This window comes from Rhineura floridana, chromosome 3, assembly GCF_030035675.1.
Source record: "Rhineura floridana isolate rRhiFlo1 chromosome 3, rRhiFlo1.hap2, whole genome shotgun sequence".
In the NCBI taxonomy this organism is placed as follows: domain Eukaryota; kingdom Metazoa; phylum Chordata; class Lepidosauria; order Squamata; family Rhineuridae; genus Rhineura; species Rhineura floridana.
Window position 1 is genome coordinate 1,244,318 of NC_084482.1, and position 19,501 is coordinate 1,263,818.

The 19,501-nt window shown below is 42.8% G+C and overlaps 1 protein-coding gene across 6 annotated transcripts in view; it reads right to left on the reverse strand.

Annotated features, from left to right (window-relative positions):
- Positions 1-595: 595 nt before the first annotated feature.
- The window catches only part of TYK2 (tyrosine kinase 2), an 81,595-nt gene continuing 62,689 nt past the window's right edge, over positions 596-19,501 (reverse strand). For 3 of the 6 annotated variants that reach the window (XM_061613760.1, XM_061613759.1, XM_061613762.1), the window contains exons 13-24: positions 16,275-16,362; positions 15,754-15,881; positions 14,898-15,033; positions 13,422-13,573; positions 12,412-12,562; positions 11,046-11,143; positions 9,046-9,238; positions 8,220-8,338; positions 7,782-7,954; positions 7,023-7,140; positions 6,385-6,495; positions 596-4,131 (exon numbers count right to left, since the gene is read on the reverse strand). In XM_061613760.1, coding sequence (XP_061469744.1) covers positions 3,997-4,131; positions 6,385-6,495; positions 7,023-7,140; positions 7,782-7,954; positions 8,220-8,338; positions 9,046-9,238; positions 11,046-11,143; positions 12,412-12,562; positions 13,422-13,573; positions 14,898-15,033; positions 15,754-15,881; positions 16,275-16,362 — 1,602 coding nt within the window. In that variant the 3' untranslated portion in view covers positions 596-3,996. The remainder of the gene's footprint in view (positions 4,132-6,384; positions 6,496-7,022; positions 7,141-7,781; positions 7,955-8,219; positions 8,339-9,045; positions 9,239-11,045; positions 11,144-12,411; positions 12,563-13,421; positions 13,574-14,897; positions 15,034-15,753; positions 15,882-16,274; positions 16,363-19,501) is intronic. The other 3 variants (XR_009761121.1, XR_009761120.1, XR_009761119.1) reach the window with 3 other exon arrangements.

Consider the following 19,501-nt stretch of genomic DNA (forward strand, 5'->3'; position numbering starts at 1 on the left):
TCACTAGAAAAGACAATAATGCTGGGAAAAACAGAAGGGAGTAGAAAAAGAGGAAGACCAAACAAGAGATGGATTCATTCCAGAAAGGAAGCCACAGACCTGAACTTATAAGATCTGAACAGGGTGGTTCACGACAGATGCTACTGGAGGTTGCTGATTCATAGGCCTCCTCAAGTCGTAATCAACTTGAAGGCACATCACAACAACAGCCTGGTGGGGAAGGGGGTGAAGTGGATTATTTGTTATTCACTGTTTATCAATGAAAAAACTCAGTTAAAAATAAAAAACCAAAAGGAGTCTCATGTCAACTTAAAAACTAATGGATTTATTATGACATACGATTTTGTTGACTAGGATCTACCTCATTTGATGAAGTGGAATCCATGTTCGAGAATTTGTGCATAATAAATCATAGAGGCTTTAAGGTGCCACAAGATTGTTTATGTTTGTTGATGGTGCTATAAACAAAAACCCTTATAACCTCTCAGTGTGTGCTTTCAACGTCACATTTTGATTATATACTCTAGATTGTAGTTTTCTAGTAACAGTAAGTTTTATGCAAACAGCCTACTGTAATCAAGACTCCATAGCGCCATTAAAAGTTACACACTGTTTAATTGAAGAAAATTTAAAGGGCATTACCAGCATATTACTTTTGGTTGATGACTCTAGCTGCTGCTAGACTAGTACAGAATACATTCACATTAGAGCAAGGTTTCCAATAGAGAACTCACATTCATTCTCTCTGTACATATACGTTCACACACACCCATACACACACAGAGCAGCTTTGGATGCAGAAAAAGCAAGGGAGACGGAGCTGAAGCTTGCCCACGCTCCTGTGGAGGGAGGAGTCCTTGCCTCAAATCTTCAGTGCAGCTCCAGATGCAAAAGGCACAATGCTGTAAAGTTTTCCAGTTTAGCTTTGTAGGCCAAAGATAACTTGCTAGCTAAGACAGGTGGCATTGTTCCACACTCCAGAGACAGGGCTGGTAGTGCAGGCTTGGGTGCAATGAGGGAGAGAGAGATAAGACAAGTTTTAAAACATGTTTACCCATAGTTGTGCATGCAGTCCTCCAAAAGAATAAAAAGTGATGTAACACCAAACACCTCTCTTGTTTTTTATGCCAAGTGGTCCCACAGACTTGAGAACTAACATACAAGTCTTTATAAAGTCACAGTTGAAAGGAAAACCACATCCCCTTAATGCTACACACACTTTAAAGAACATGGGGGATAATGTTCAATAAAAACAAACCTAAGGCTGCAGTCCTATAGAACTTTATTTGTATGTCACCCTATTAAGCTCAAGAGGACAGACGTCTAAGCAAGCAGGCACAGGAGCGTGCTGCCCTGCTCCCTTAGGCTCTACTGTCACAGTTTTCTGGGTCTTGCCCATGTCTGCCAGCGGTGGGACAGGACAGGATTTACATATCCCTTACCTACCTTCTAGGAGTTCCTGATAGGTACATTTGACTTGTTTTACCTTTGGCTCAAAAATCCTAGCAGTGCTCCACTTGCCATCTCTGAACTATTCTGGCATATATTTGGCCTTCAAGCCAAAAAAGAAAGGCATACTCATGCAATAATATATTCTGCCAAACATCATTGGGTGATTAAGAGCAGGCCACCAAGATAGGTCAAACAAAGGGGTTTTTTGGTCAGTCTACATCTGGGATTGCCAGGTGTACCCATCAAAAACCCAGACATAATCATGCATATCACACCCTATTTGGTACAAAGGTAGCCGATTAAAGCCCCCGAGAATAAACACATTGTATGAAGCATTTTAAGACACACATCCCACCTCCAGTTCTGGACATTTGGTATTAAGAGCTGTGCATCAACTTGGACACCAGCCAAAGAGTTTGAAGACCTAAATTGCTTAGGTAAAATGGGCAATATACTCAGGGGCCTTGCTGGCTCCTTTTGCATTCCCTTCCTCTACATCACCTCCTTTTAAGTGTTATACCTCAGCTAAGTGGCCATCTAGAAGCAGGGTAGGGGTTCCTTTTAGCCTTTGGAGAACTGGACCGATGAAGAAATAAGCAGTTGCATCATATTGATTTATGTCCAAATGCACAACTGGCTTTCACAGCACAGGTAGCAATGCATGAAGGATTTTAAACAATCTGGACATATTGTTCCTTTATATTATATGCCCATCCCCTCCAAAAGGAGATTATACTGCAGAACCCGCTCATTCTTAAAGGCAGTCTTTAACGATATAAAGAGCCACATAAGAGGCAAGTGTGTCAACAACTGCCTGGTTCCACCTCCCTTGGCTCTGTCAGAAGAGAACCAGTGTGGGACAGGCTCATCAATATTCTACAGTCTCAGGTTAACCAAATGCAGTCAGCACCAGTCCCCAATATGGAGAAGACACCGCTGCCTGAGAATGCAGGTTGTCAATGGAGGAATTAGTATTGAAGGCAAACTAGCATAACGGCCATGTAGCACCCTACAGAGCATGCCCATAACTTGGAGCCAAGAGCACCTCTCAAACAGGATCTGAAATGCATCTATGGAAATAGAGTTGGCTCTGCTCAAAACAGATTTGGTAAGAATGACCCTGAAGACTTGGAATGAAAATAATAGCTCCTATGGCTTAGAAAGAAGGCATTTTAAAAAACTGACCAGGGTCACATCTGAGTCCCTCTGAGGCGTATGCGACAGCTGGCTTTTCCAGGATGTGGCCTTGCCAGCAGAAGCCACTGTTACTTCACTACATGTTTGGTTATTGGGCAACGGTAACCAAGTTAGTGGCCAAAACGCATTAATCATCTTCAATTTCAATACAATTTGAGGCTTCCTTTTCACCTCCTCCTCACTTTAAATGTACAGCTTCTGATTGGCAACATCTGAGGACGGGTTGTGCACGGACAGAGTATTGGTTGGTTGCTCAAAACCAACAACAAAGAGAATGGGTCTTGGTACAACAAAAAGGCAGGTCTGTTTATAACCTTGACAGCAGGCTCTGAGGGCGTTCCAAGAGAACAAGTGAGGTGTTTACTGTATGGGGTGAGTTCTCATTAGTGGGGGTGTATATCTGGACAACAAGAAGAACCTTTTCTTCATTTGGGATGAAGCAAAGTTAGCTTTTTGGCAGCAATCCCCTCAGTGTAGAGGTATGACAACTTACATATGATAAGACATTCACCTCTCTAGTATCCAATCAGCTGAGCCCATACCTGGCTCCACAATGGGTAGATGAGGGCCTTGTCCAAAGAGGAAGTGCAAAGATGGTTATACTAAAGGTGGAAGATGGTGATATCTAAAGGCTCCAGAAATTCTGAAATACCTAGAAACCAGGTGGTGGTGGGGGAAAGAGTAGTTCATACATCTTTGGGAGTCAAAAGCAGTTACTTTGAAAAAAGGCCAAAGGCAAGTCTCAGAAAAAGAACATTTTCTTGCAACGTTTTTCCAAGGAACATGAAAGGACCAGATGGCCTCCGTCTCTTCAGTAAGCAGATGCAGCACTTAACATTCTGTCCAAGACAATTATTTCCTATAGTAAGCCAGAGCATTGCGCTTGACTAACTTTAGCCTCCTTCCCAGTGTCCTTTTAATCCAAGCTGCATACTCTCTCTCTCTGCACTAGACCAGTAGGCCCAGGAGTCCATTAAAAGACAGTGAAGAACTCAAGTGTCACTCACTTTTCTATACCTGTGATGTCACATACTCAGACCAAGTCCCTTGGCCTTCCAGACTACTCAGGCATGGGCTGGGTACAGCAACAGACTCTGTTTCATAAACAGCCTCTGCCTTTGTTCAGGACAGAAACTTTGTACCCAAGTTCCATCACATTTGGTTAGGGCAAAAAGGCAGAAATGCTCTATGCTGGCTCTAGATACCAAAACAGCAGGAGTCTCAAAGTGTGCCAACCCTTTGACACAGCGTCCATGGCACTGTGGCTTTCTAGGCACACAGAAACAGCATCAAGACACTGAGTACATAGAAGAACATGGTATTTGACCAAGATCCTCTGCATCATGTTCAACACACACTGAAAACTGAGGGGGCCTGGGACCTGTACTTTTCATGGAAGGCTCTGAGGACAGGCACGAGGTTTGTGAAGGCTGGGCGGAATGAAGCTTCCGATTCCCAACAGTTTTTCATTAGGCGGTAAATCTGCAGAAAAAGACACACATTTAGAATGCCACACAGAACAATAAGAGAAAGTTACCCCAGAGAATGGTCTAAAAATACAAGTTGGAGTTCTACCGCTGAAGCTGCTCTGGCCCTGTCATCAGTTTTGTGGATGGGAATGTATATGTAAGCCATTTTGAGCTATTCTAAGGATGGTAAAAACAAAACAGGTGGACAGCTCTATGGCTTTTGCTCTAAGAGCCATTGCTGGGAGATGGAGAGGTGTAAAACAGCAGCAATCAAAAGCCGCTACAATTCTCTTATATCTCTGACTCAAGTTTACATCATTAACTGCCGCAGGGCACAAAGTCCTCACAGCTAGCAAGTATCCTTTGTATATCACATTTATAGAAAACTATACAGTGGTTAATATATGTTTAGTATATAGGTTTTCATTCTTTTTTTAAAATTTAAGTAAATATAAGAGTCAATCCAATATACATAAAACAGGCAACCATATATACAAACAATCATTAAATTACCAATATATAATCTAATGAGGTATATAGATCTCCTAATGCCCCCAATAACTTGTGTGGGTCTGTGTTATATTGTGCCTTCTTACACCAATAAATAATGAAAACACTCAATTTTTCCATTAAGGAAGGATTTTGCTTCCCTCTCTAACTCTGACCATATTTTTTAATTTAACCATCCATACAATAGTCTAGTGCAGCCTTTCCCAACCTGTGTGCCTCCAGATGTTGTTGGACCACAACTCCCATCAGCCTCAGCCAGCATTGCCAATGGTCAGGAAAGATGGGGATTGTGGCCCAACAACTGGCTGGGAAAGGCTGCTCTAGGGCATACTTTAGTTACCCATTCTTCCAAAGTTGGTGTTCTCATTTTTTCCAGTTCTAACAAATAGCTATGCTGGCAGCAGTCAGTAAATGTGGTACTAATTCCCTGCCCATTACAAATACTAAGTCTTTGATACAACCCAAATAATATTTAAAGGGCCCACTGGTAATGTAATTATTTCAATTGCTCTTATTATATTCTTCCAGAATTCATTTTTTTCTAATTATAAAACATAATCAACCCTTCTTAGTACTGCTCTGTTTAGAACAGGAAGCAATCCAGAACTTATGACAGACTGGGAACGTCTTCAGATGTTTGCCATCTTCTTTAAGCACCAGAAGTCTAACATGACCTGTGCTGTAGCCTGTGAAAGAATGTGAGCAATACTATGGCTGCAATCACTTCCAACCCAATGAACTCAGTAATACTTCCAAGTAGACATGACTGGGATTGTGTTGTAAGCAGTGCTATAGCAACTCTTGCTGAACTTAAAGGGGTAGGAACGAGAGCATTTGCAACACTGGATGGATTAGGCTCATGCCCACAAAGGGGTTAGTCTTAGGAACCAGTTAGCTTTCAAAGCAATACAGAACCTCTCCTTTTCTTACTGCCACAGGTCAGGGAAGAACTTAAATCTTTTTGGGACTTCTCAGGTCACCCCATGGAAATGTTAGTCCCAGATGTTGTATCCACTGGTCTTCTGCCAACCTCCTTTAGCAATTGGGAATGGATGACTCTGACCCTCACAACCTGTTATTGTACTCTAGAAATGAATTACAACTAGAGACATAAATTAATGTTGAGGTATCTTTCATGAAATATTAATTTTGACTATTGTATTTTGTATGTAATGGAGCTCAGGGTCAAATTCCAGTTCCATTTAACAAACAAATGTTTCTGCTATATCAGGAGGGCCAGATCCAGAACTGGGTCCACCTCTGTGGACCATTTTGAGAAGTGGGTGGGGTCACACACCTGTCAATCAAACATAACATCAGATGATTAAATTTCAAGCCAAAGAAGCAGACAGAGGCTTATCTCTGATCCTCACAATGTGGTGCAAAGGTGCTAAGATCAGAAATAGATTTCTGCCTATTAAAAAGAGAGTCTTATCTCCAATTTTAGTTCTGTGGTGCTTAGAGCTAAGATTGGAGAAAATAGATCTCCCCATCTGACATAGGAGATGAGGTGGCTGTGGTTTGCCCAAAATGGCCTTCTGGATCAAATTCAGAGGCCTGGTGGACTTAATTAGCTCTGTGGGCCAGAGAGCTTTAATAGAAATAATGAAGGCTAGAAACAAACTTTTAAAGAGCTTCTAAATTCTGTCTGAGAGATTACACACATGCACACACACATGTAGCCAAATGATCCCTGGGCTACAGATTCTGCAAGAAATAGTAATCAGAGGAAGATACAAGGGAGAACCAGACTTACCTCACAAGGGCAGTCCTTTGGGATGGGCAGACTTTTCCCTCTATCCAGTAGCTCTATAAGCCTCAGCACCGTCATTTGACCCTGAGTTGCTCCAATCATCTCAATGAATTTCTAAGACAACAGGAAGAAATCTGTTAATGAGCACTTTAGCAAAGAGACAGGGAGATGCCATACATAGCAAGTTCTTTGTTCTTCAAAGGAATCCATAATGTACATAACAGATGTACACAACAGAGGAACTGTAGGCAGATTTTCCAGAAAAAAACCTCCAGATGCGTGGCTATGCAGTAGCATCTCATACTTTCAGCTGGATACAGGAGGATTTAATCAGGAGTGCAAGAAGCTTACCAGGATAAAGCAGATATTGCTTAATCCCCTTGAATATCCTTATATACACGTAGGAACTGTATAGTGTACACAGGCTCTGCTCTAATTGCAGTTAGCCGCAGGGCCAGCATGGGCCAAAGCACCCTGGACAACTGAACTGCAAATGAAACAGCATAGCCAGTCTCCTGATGTGGAACTATTCGATTGCATCTCAACACACAATGGATATTCATAGGCTTGGAGCCTTACATGCCACAGCACTGCTAAACAGATGTTTTAAGCTCCCTTGTAACCCCAGTAACTGGACTCACCGTTGGGGGGCTTTGACTAGAATCACAACGTGTCAGAAGTTCATATAAAGTAACCCCAAAGGACCAAACATCAGAAGCATAGTAGAATTTACACTCCTTCAGGCACTCCACAGCATACCTGCAAGCACATGGAAAAACAACAAAACCGAGCTGATGAAAAGCAAATTAAGAAATGTAAAATTCAATTAAAGGTCCATCTAGTCTAGCAATCCATGTCCCAACAGGAACATGTGTAGCTTCTGAAAAGCTTACAACAAGGGCGTGAAGGTTATCCCCCAGGGAGAATGCTACCTCTTGAACATGTAAGTACAGTTTAGGTATCATGGTTTCCTGGCAGATATATATCATGGCCCGCCTTGCTAGATCAAGTCAAGGTTCATTCAGTCCAATTTCTGTCTCCAACAGCAACTAGCCAGATGCCTCTGAGAGCTCACAAACAGGCCATGTACTTTTGACATTCTTCTATACAATGTAAGACTAAAGTCCTTATTTTTCAGAGCTCCATTTTAGAGTTCACTCATGGAAACTACTGAAGCACACCGCTGCTGCCATGTCCTGCATGTATTAGGGGAAGAAGGTAAACGCATGGCAATATTAACCAGAAGAAAGGATAACAAAGTAGAAGGGCAGCTAATTCTCTTAAGAGACGTTTATGGGTGTATTCAGAAGAACAACTTGCCATGTTTCACCACTGGATTACAATGCAGTTAAACCCCTCTAATCTCTGAAAGCCATGAACATTTGCAAATACTGTCTTACCAAAAGACGGGGCTGTCTCCATCTTCACAGACACGGTAATATTCATGTCCTTCAGGGATGGCTTTGGCAAGGCCAAAGTCTCCAATCTTCACTACATTCTCGTTCTCTAGAAGTACGTTTCTGGCTGCCAGATCTCTGTGGATGTAGCGCAAGGAGTGCAGATAAGCCATTCCCTGCGGAGAACACATACAGTGTTACTTCCCACCAACCTTGCAGCCAAGGAAGCCAAAACGTCCAACAGTTAAGGGCTATACTCAGAATCAAAGGAGGAATCTTGAATCTCAGCTTACACTGATTTAATTTAAGAGCACACACATTCTCTTCCCGGAGCCAGGCAGCAGCCATTTAAGCAATCCCCTAACCTGCTTCAACCATAAGAATATAATTCCAAAACAAAGCAGCCACATGAATTTTGTGTCCAAAGCTGATAAACTTTACCTCACAAATCTGCTGGGCAAAGAGGAGAATATGAGCCAGGCTGACATTGTGCTTGGGCAAATAATCTCTCAGGCTCCCCAAAGGCACATACTCCATGATAAGCTGCACAACCTTTTCCCCTGGAATTGAAATTTCAGACAATTATATTACTCCAAAAGGAAATGTCATTACCTGCCGATACTTCACTGTCTTTAGAAGCCCTGACATGGGAGCATGACAGATAGTGATGACCAAGGCCACGGTGTATGCCTGTGGCTGAGGTGGAATATGAACCAAGGACTCTTGGGGTCCAAGTCCAGTCTATCAGTAGGATCACACACAGCAGATGTAGCTGTATGGTGAAATACAATGTGCAGGGATGGAACAGGAACTTTTGCTTTACATTCTTTACATTCCCAACCTCTTAAAAATATTCATATATTGTCCCCTTCTATTATTCCACCCTGATTAGTTCTACAAGAGAGGGTTCTTCGAGTCCCTACTGTGACTCCATGTCACCTCTCCTTAGATAGACAGAAGCAATGCAACTCTCTCATCTGAACTGATTCTGCAACTGATTTCCCACAATTCCTAGAAACTTCTCAAGCAGTAATTCCCCTGATGCTAGGATTAAAACAGAAACTTTGGGAGGAGAGTAGGAGAAGAGGAGATGCACTCTGTAAGGTCCATCAAGCTGTGAGAGTTCTGAAGGTAACTGAGAAAGGAATGTCATAGAAGAGAACATGATCCCATTGTCATATCCTCTCTCGCATTTCCCCCCAATGCACTCCTATGCTTAATTAACCATCATCCAGCCCTTGAGGAGCCAATTTAGCAGATCCCATACCTTGCTCACTGCAACAACCCTTGTATTTGACAATATTCTCATGGTAGAGGGTCTTCAAGATCTCAATTTCCTTTTTCCAGCTGGTCAGCAGCTGCTGGCTGCAGCCCGATTTCAATGACTTCACTGCTACCATCTCACCAGTGCCATCATTGGTGGGATCATAGCAGTACAAGCTCACTTTGCCAAAGTGACCCTAGTGGAATGAGAGAAAAACAAGCAAGCCAAGGATTTGATATTTCAAAAGAAAAACCATTCCAGCTTTTACTTCGTCAGAGCCTACACTGCATTTGGCTAGGGCACGTCACTTTCTCCAGGGGGAGGACTCATCTCCAAGAACATTCTCCGGTGGAACAATCCCTTGCCACAAACCAGGGCAGGAATTAATCTGAGAACAAGATCACTTTGCCCAATATCCCTATCAGCTCTGCTGACATACTGGCATAAGCCAAAGACTGGATTTCACAAGCAAGTCTGAACTGAGCAACATTTCCCAAAGATTCCATTGCTAGCAACAAAAGCAAAAAGACAGCTTCACAAGTAGATATGGTTCCAGATGGAGTTTTAGGAAACTATCTAGAAGTAATGTCTGGCTGTTAAATATTGTTTAAATATTTGAGTTTTTAAGACACACACATATAGGCTAAATACTGTAGTACATTTAATACAGTTTATTACAATGGATGTTGTCTTTTTGTATTTCCCTTGATAAAAACTTACTTCAAAATGCATTGGGAACCATATCTATCTGCATCTTTTTTTGTCTTTAGATTTTTCTCTGGCTAAAACCAATCTTCTCCATTTGCTATCCTACTTCATGTTCCACACAGCCTCTTCAGGCAAAGTGGGCTTGACTTGTTGTTCTACCAATGGAATAATCAAGCCAGATGAGCCCAATATAGCATTCGGATGGCACTAAGGAGGTGGATTGACAAAAAGTGGCAACACCTCCTAAAAAGGACATAGTGTGCACTTATTCTCGGAAAGATAGTTTATGACTTGCAAAAAACAAAAATCATCCTGAATATAAGCGAAGCTTAACAATAGTTTGGCATGGTGTCCAAATTGACTAAGCCATGGTTTGTGATTGGCCAGCAAGTCAGATTAAAAACACATGGTGTGAAGTGGGTTTGCAAATCATGGTTTGGCATGATGTTTGAATTGAAAAACTATAGTTACTGTTCTGCCTCTGGAGGGTACTGCTCCTATAGATGGGAATACTATTCTCAAAAGAAAATGAAAACAACCAAGCAGTCCTAAACCACGGTTTGCCAGACCACTTGGCTTCCAAACCATGGTCTACCATGATACAAATTGAGCATCTATGTTGCAGGACACACATCTGTTCTCACACCAGGGTTTTCACTATTTTCATTACCAGGGTGTTCAGAACCCCACCCACCCCTTCAAGGAATGCGTGAAGAGTGAATGAGACTATACTTGCTAGCCATGCCCCCCAACACCAGCATTTCATCCCCCAGTGACTGCATATTCAGTGTTAGTGTGAAGGGGATGAACAAACAGAGGACCCTTAGGCGCATACAGCTATATATCTGAACTAACAGGATATGTTGCCACACTGGCTTGGCTAAAGGGTGTCATCCCACTCTTCCTCATGTGTTCACCGAATGTGTGGGTATGTCTGCACATCCCTTACAATAGCTGAAATATGGTGTCAGACCCCCATCTGAATTTGTGCTGGGTTGCAGGTTTGGGATTGGATGTTTGAATGATCCCCCATCTGAAATGCTCCCTATACATACAAGCCCACCATGTCAGGGAGAAGGTTCTGTGTCAGCTTTTGCCTGATAGACTAGTTTTGTATGCATTTTTTTGACGTGTGGTGAGGATTCAAATATTTGATTCTGCACTTGCCATTGGAAATGGTACAGCCAGGGAACAGATAAATTACAAAGGGCTTTGTTCTTCTGTTTCAGTTCTTACTTGATAAGAACTGAAGAAAGAAAATTAGTGATGATGTTTCACTAACAAGGGTGAATTACCTCACCCAGATCTCGAATCTTCTTCAGGTAGCGCTTCTGAAAGATAGTAGGATCAGATACAGGGAATTCAGGGTTCACAGAGGTGATGTCAAGGAGGTCTGAAAAACAAGAAGGAGTTGAGAAACACAAAGTGAGATGTACACTAGCTAGAAGGTAATAGATTCAAACAGCAAAATGCACCGGTTGATCTCAGGAGACCTGCACAAAGGTTGGAGAGAGAGCAAAGGTAACAAGATTGCACACTGTGTCATGCAAGTCATAAGCGATCCTTATTGGAGTCTAATATTTGAGCGGCACTAGATTTTGTTGTCTCACAACTTTTTTGTTCCCCATTTGAGTCAAGCATCAAGTTCTTAGGTTAGTTTTACCCTAGGTTATCACGTTATGTTAAGCCAAACCATGGCTTGGTGGGAATGCATGGGCTCCTAGAGAGGAGATGGCAGCTGCTTTGTTCCTCCTGGGTCATTTTGCTGCTGCACCATGCTAAGCTGTGGTTTAGCTTACAGTGTTGTCCAAACCCAGGCTCATGCTTTAGCTCTCCCAGACAAGCCATGAGCCATAAACCACAGAACAAACATAGGTTACAGCTCGTGGTTATCTGGAGAGAGTTAAACCATGAGTCCAGGTTTGAACAACAAGCTAGGGAAAGCAATGGCTTTGCTCAGCACAGCAGCAAAATAACCAGGGAGGAGTACAGCAGCCACAATCTCCTCCTCTGGAGCCCATACACTCAAGCTAAGCCATGGTTTGGTCATGTGACAACCAGGCAATTGTACGCTTCTTCATGGTGCCTTATATAAAACAGACTGCATCTGTGTTGGAATTATTCTTTAATATGTTTTTAAAGCTTTTTTTTAAAGATGTTTTTAAAGATGTTTTGTTTTAATATGTTTTTAAAGATGTTTTGTAATATTTATGGTGTTTTAGAGTGTTTTTAGTGCTTTTGTTTGCCGCCTTGGACTCCTACTGGGAGGAAGGGTGAGACATAAATCTAATAAATATATATATATATAAATAAATAATATTGTACTTCTAGTGCAGTCACTACATTTAACTGTTACCTTTTCTTTTCTTGAATTTTATACCTTGCTCCATATTCAACATTTTATTCTGAGGTTTGTGTTTAAAAGTTTTACATTTTAATTTCTGCATTCCCAGTCTGCACTGGTACTCAGACTTAATCAACTGTGATGAGGCAACAAACAGCGGGATTGTTTATCCTGATCACACCTTAACTGGCCCTGGTTTACGATCAACCCCTTCTATGGCACTCTGAGACTCCTGGGGAGGGGGGGAAGAAGACACACTTTTTCATATGTTTAAACAACTGCTATCTCAGCATCCTAGAGGCTTCTGGAATCCTTACTATGTGGCTGGAGTTGGGTGAGGTCTCGCAAGATGGTCCGAAAGGAAGGCCGCTCTCCAGGAGCATAGTTCAGGCACTGGCTAATTAAGGTAGCAAGTTCTTTGAAAGATGGTTCTGGAAGGCGATGTTTCTTCTCATAGAAACGCTCTTTCTGCAAAAAGAAGTCCAGCCATTTATGGACAAAGGAGTCTAAGTTGCAAAGTGAAGCCAGGCTACAAATGGAAAATCTTCAAACTCTTCAGAAAAATATATTTTGGGCTCTCACACCTAAAATGGGAAGTGCATATCTAAGGTCCAAAGAGCTGACAGAGTTCCATGGCTTTGCTTCTTATGGCCATGAGAACCGTTCCAGGCATCCTGGCCCTCCATTACCCTCTGTTATTCGAGTCTCTGATGGAATCTCCCCACTGTATGTTATGGGGGCGGGGACATAAAAAGCCACACAACCCCAACTAGATTTGCAATCAGAAAACAGAATGCAAACTCAGCAATTTTCTATTTCTCTACCCAATAATACTTAGCATCTATACAATCCTAGAGCATGTACCTGGGAGTCATTTCCATTAAATTCAATAGGACTTGCTATTGAAGTGTTAACGTACATGAAGCTTTAATCTTAGTAACCCTTACAACAATCCTGTAAGCACCCTATTGCAGATGAGGGTGAAAGAATAGTAGCTTACATAAGGCAAGTTCACAACTGGGGGCCTACGTGACTCACAACCTTAAGACTAATTTAATGTATGTATTTTGGTCACAGATTTTGCTTTGCTTTTGGGTATAAAAATTATGTATCTGTAAGTTGAGGAAACCAAACCCAACAGCAAACTGGCACAACATTCCTATGGAAGAGCCACAGCTCACTCTCTGCACATCTGTTTCCTGCCCAGCAGATACATCCCAGAATTTGACTAGGCTCTGGACTCTGCTTTCTACAGGCAGCCTGTTCAAAACCTTGCAACAAGATGGGGCAGCCTTTCATAGGTACAAAAGCAGAAGGAGAATGCTACCTCTGAAGGGGTCCGTTCTTTTAGTGGCACATCCGCATCAAAGCATATCTCCAGCAATGTGGTTCCAAAGCTCCACTTGTCAGCTGCTGTACTGAGGTTGCTTACATCTTTGACACACTCTGGAGCAATCCATGGAATCCGGTCAACTCGCTCTTTCAAGGAGGAAAGTCAAGAGTTAGAAATCTTTCTGTGGAAAAGATACAAGTAAACACAAACGGCAGGCAGCATCTGGCATGTGTAATGTGAGTTCTGCTAAAGATATGAACTACCCTGAAAGGGTAGTTCAGACACTTACCTAGGCAATGTTCATATGAGCTGCTATTGGATGTAACGTGCAGTGTGGGCACTCCATGTGGAGGCCTGTACACCTAGCTAGTTAATGTGTGCAATTCTTTGCCCTCAAATATGGGAATGAAAATTGCATGGGCTAGCCAAGCCTTCCCCAATCATCCCCAGACATCACGGCCAATGGTTTGGGAAGACAGTGGCTGTAGTCCAACAATATATGTGGACCTGAGGTTGGGGAAGGCTGGGCTAGCACAGGAAGCCTCAGCCTTAGAGGGAAGGGTACACTCCTGTTCCTCCAATACAAAATGACTATTCTTATCCAAGGAAGAGTCTTAACTAGACACTTGCTTTGGCTGTTACAAGATACAGTTCAGTATTACTAAACTTGACAAAGCTGGGCAGGCATCTATGGAATTTCTCTGGGATGCCTTTTTCACCTGTCAAGGGGCCTCTGAAGACTTACTTGGAAAACTGCAAAGGGGTCAGCTATAATGCCAAGCCGAAGAAGATGAATAGACAAACAGAGGACATATTCCTCACATATTAGATGCAATGCTGCAAATAAGATTGAGTTTTAATGGAAATCATGCAGCTGCTGTCTTTAGCACTGTCTATAGGTTTTTAAAGAAATGTATCACTGTATATTTTAATTAAGACAAATGCAACTTAGGACTAAACTAAAAGCTATTTATTTATAAATAAAATGAATAATCCCCAAAAGACTGGCAAGAGATGCAGCATAAGACTTAGGGTGCAGCTGCCCGACACTGGAAGCAGGCCACAGGCAATCAATTGCTCCCTGTCTTGAACCCCACCACCACCTCTATGCTGCTTTTGAATGCTGTGCTGCTCTCAGGGAATGGTGTCTACTGGATCATTTGTGAGCATGGTTTGTTCTTGGCTTATCATCATAGTTTAGAAACAAACCACGAGCACAGTACACACACCATGGTAAGCTGACACTCAGGGTTTGTTATTACTAGCTCCAAGAAGGGCAGTGTGAAATAGCAACATGAACTAGCACAATGCTTGTTCATAGGAAACGGCAGATTATGGCTTACCATGACATGCAGATGGGGCCAATGTGTCCAAATTAATCCCTTCTACCCAACCCCAAAGCCATGTACCTTCAATGAAAGCAACCATGGAAAGGGAACCAGCCCCCAGGTACTGAAGGGAAAGGTCTACCTTCTTGGGAGAGGACAGTGAAACTGACTCCAGGGTCACTGAGCTTAATGAAGGGCATCAAGCCGTCTTCCAAACCTTTCCTGGCCAACAGAATGTTCTTGGCACATACGTTGCCATGCACCAGGTTTTTGCCTTCCTGTTTAGACAAATACAAAAAGGAAGTCTGTGAAAAACCTCATGTCTTTGACACGCCTGTGTCAGACAGATTTCAGAAGTCATTTCTAAAAGGAAGAGTTAATTTAATAGCAGGAAGTTGGAGCTTCCAACTCCAGTCTGTGCAAGACTTCTGTCTGAACTCTGTGCCTCAGAATCACCATGTTAACAGAAACAAGTTCAAGTTTTAAATAGTTTCACAATGGATAACCATCTCCAGTTCTGTGATCATCATCTATCTAGTTGTGGAACTTAAAAGTGATCCCTAGTGTACAATTCTGCCCCTCCTGCTCCTCTCAAGGTGGTTTTCAAGGTCATAATTTACAAGGCAGGATTAGTTTAATGGTTATTCATCTCCTCAGAGCACTGCAGTTCTGGGCGGCGAGGGAAGGATCTCAGTCTAACCAAATACCCTCATTAAACCACAATTCCCAGGATTCTTTAGGGCAAGAGTGAGGAACCTGTGGCATGCCACATAACCATGAATTCCCAACTCTAGTCATTCCTGACTATTGACCATGCTGGCTGGGGCTGACGGGACTGAGTTCAACAACAACTGGAGGGCCACAGACTCCGCATCCCTGCTTTAAGGGAAGCCCTAGCAATTAAAGTGGTATAAGACAGATATACACTTGAGATCTGGCCCAAACAACCTTCAGACACCCTTAGGAGGTCAGCTCCAAACCTATCACAGGAGACTTACCAAGTAATTCAGGGCACTAGCTAACTGTGCAGCAACAGTAAATTTCCAGCCCACTGTTATCTGCCCTTTGTTCTTTCTCAAGAAGACATCCAAGGGGCCATGCTCAATGTACTCTTCCACCATTATATCTGAAAGCAGGACAAAGAAGGTGATAAACCTGAAACATAATAGGTTTAGAATCCTTGCTCCACAACAGTGGGTTACAGGCTGTAAAACATGATTGGGAAAGGGCTATTTTGATTGCTCTCATCTAAGATAGCCACAAAAGGAAGATGAACCATAGGCTGGGAATGGAAGGCAAGTGACCTCCAAAGGTATCTGTCGAGACATGATTAAACATGGGTAAGTGGTGTCAGTTTGGAACTGTTTTCCCAAATTAAAAATGAGACAAAAATAAAGTACAGAACTGCAAGAATAAAATACTGAAACCTGAGGGGCAGCCTAGAAGGCAAGACAATTATATTTCAGAGAGCCAAACAAGGCAGGGAGAAGCCATGCAGCATGAAGTTTTTAATACTCACTCTCCAAGCCCCGTACACAAACCCCATGCACAAAAGCCAAGTGGATGTGGGAGACCTGGCTCATCAGACTGGCTGTTTCAAAGAATGCCTGCAGAAAATAGCAAGGAGGCCATCACATGAGGATTGTCATCCAAGTAACTCAACTGGGACACTTTAATCCAAGCACAGGATTCCTACAACTAGTGGCTGGGCTCTGAAAATAGAGGAGGGAATGCCACTGTATGGCTTTTGCTACCTTCTCCACTCATTTAAAAATAATAATTCACTGCTATGCACCAAAAATTAATTTCTTATCTACGATTTTGTTTTCACTATGACTTCTAAAATGTATTGTTGTCAAGATAAACTTCGTAAACCCACACATTTTTGTAATAGAGCTAACTAGATATCTGTTCTTGTTCAAATGTGTTTTGCATTTACATTTTTGTAATATTTTTGATATTATTACATAAATATATCTTTAGAGTTGCTGCCCTATTTATTTTAGCAAGAGGGGACAGCAATTCAGGAAACAAAAACACCCCATCAACTTTGCAACTAAGTAATAAAATTAAAAGTTGCTCTTGTACTACTACTAATAATAATAATACTGACAGCAGTAGCAGTAGTAGAAATAGCAATATAAATATTTATAAACTGCATTTTCATATAAAGTATCACAAGACAGTATACAGATGAAAACACAGTAAGAGCTGGTTAGCAAAGAAACTCAGATTTGAAAGGCAAATTGTTTTCTCTATTTATTTATTTATTTATTTTATTAAATTTCTATACCACCCCGTAGCCGAAGCTCTCTGGGCGGTGCACAAACTAAAACTTCCATCTACAATTAAAACCCATATTTAAACAATTTAAAACAACATCCAAAATTTCAAAATTTTAAACAGTTTAAAACAGACAAAACACATATTAAAATACTAAAATGCTAAAATGCCTGGGAGAAGAGGAAAGTTTTAACCTGGCGCCGAAAGGATAGTAATCTTGGCACCAGGCGTGCCTCATCAGGAAGATCGTTCCACAATTCGGGGGCCACCACTGAGAAGGCCCTCTTTCTTGTTGTCATCCTCCGAGCCTCCCTCTGAGGAGGCACCCGGAGGAGGGCCTTCGATGTTGAACGCAGTGTATGGGTAGGTTTATATCGGCAGAGGCGTTCCATCAGGTAGTGTGGTCCCAAGCCGTGTAAGGCTTTATAGGTTAAAATCAACACTTTGAATCGAGCCCGGAAACATAGGGCCTTTTCTGTGGTGGCCCCCAAGTTGTGGAATAGCCTCCCCGAAGAGGTACGCCTGGCGCCTACACTATTATCTTTTCGGCGCCAGGTAAAGACCTTCTTATGCTCCCAGGCATTTTAATCACTCTAATCTTTTTAGCTTTTTAATCTTGTATACTAAGCCTTTATCTTTTATATTCTGTTTAACTGTATTTTGTTTTTCTTTATGTCATATATGTTTTGTGATTTTATTATTACGATGTATGTATTTTATCCTATGCTGTTTACCGCCCTGAGAGCTACTTGCTATGGGCGGTATATAAATGCAACCAAATAAATAAATAAATAATATAGGCAGCCAATGCAGGCGGGCCAGAATCGGTGTTATATGTTCAGACCGCCTTGTCCCTATCAACAGTCTGGCTGCTGCATTTTGCACGAGCTGCAATTTCCGGACCGTCTTCAAAGGCAGCCCCACGTAGAGCGCATTGCAGTAATCTAATTTGGAGGTTACCAGCGCATGGACAACTGCAGCGAGATTTTCCCTGTCCAGATAGGGGCGCAGCTGGGCCACCAACCGAAGTTGGTAGAAAGCATTCCGGGCCACCGTGGCTACCTGAGCCTCGAGTGACAGGGATGAATCTAGGAAAACTCCCAGGCTGCGAACCTGCTCCTTCAGGGGGAGTGCAACCCCATCCAGAACAGGTTGAACATCCACCATCCGGTCAGAAGAACCTCCTACTAGCAGCATCTCAGTCTTGTCTGGATTAAGCCTCAGTTTATTAGCTCTCATCCAGTCCATTGTCGCAGCCAGGCAACGGTTCGGCACATTGACAGCCTCACCTGAAGATGAAAAGGAGAAATAGAGCTGCGTGTCATCAGCATACTGATGGCAACGCACTCCAAAGCTCCGGATGACCGTACCCAACGGCTTCATGTAGATGTTAAAAAGCATGGGGGACAGAACTGACCCCTGCGGCACTCCATACTGGAGAACCCAGGGTGCCAAACAGTGTTCCCCAAGCACTACCTTCTGGAGACGACCCACCAAGTAGGAGCAGAACCACCGCCAAGCAGTGCCTCCTACTCCCAGATCAGCGAGTCTCCCCAGAAGGGTACCATGGTCGATGGTATCAAAAGCCGCTGAGAGATCAAGGAGAATCAGCAGAGTCACACTCTCCCTGTCTTTCTCCTGACAAAGGTCATCATACAGGGCGACCAAGGCTGTCTCCGTGCCAAAACCAGGCCTGAAACCCGACTGAAATGGATCCAGATAATCGGTCTCATCCAAGAGTGTCTGGAGCTGGCTAGCAACCACTCGTTCTAGGACCTTGCCCAGGAATGGGACATTTGCCACCGGTCTATAGTTATTAAGATCTTCTGGGTCTAGGGAAGATTTTTTCAGAAGTGGTCTCACTACCGCCTCTTTTAGGCAGCCAGGGACCACTCCTTCTCGTAATGAGGCATTAATCACCTCCCTGGCCCAACCGGCTGTTCCATCCCTGCTAGCTTTTATTAGCCATGAGGGGCAAGGGTCCAGAACAGAAGTGGTTGCGCGCACCTGTCCAAGCACCTTGTCAACGTCCTCGAGCTGCACCAACTGAAACTCATCCAAACAATCAGGACAAGGCTGTGCTCTGGATACCTCCTTTGATTCAACTGCTATAACATTGGAGTCCAAGTCCTGGCGGATGCAAAAGATTTTTTTCTGGAAGTGCTTAGCAAATTCGTTACAGCGGGCCTCAGATGGTTCTACCGTGTCTCTAGGATTATATAGACAAAAATGGGATACATCAGCACATGGAAAGAACATGCAAGTGCCTATTTTACCACAAATACACATGTGGGAAGCCACGTTTGTGAAGATTGTGTTGTGTGAGAAGCGGCCTTGATGAATGGTCTTCAAAGCCATTCTCACTTTCCACCATTGGCCTGAATTAGATTTTATGTTTGAGAAAACAACGGGACACAGCCAAAGGAGGCTGCTGGCATAGCCTATGGCCTCTGGAGCCAGCAA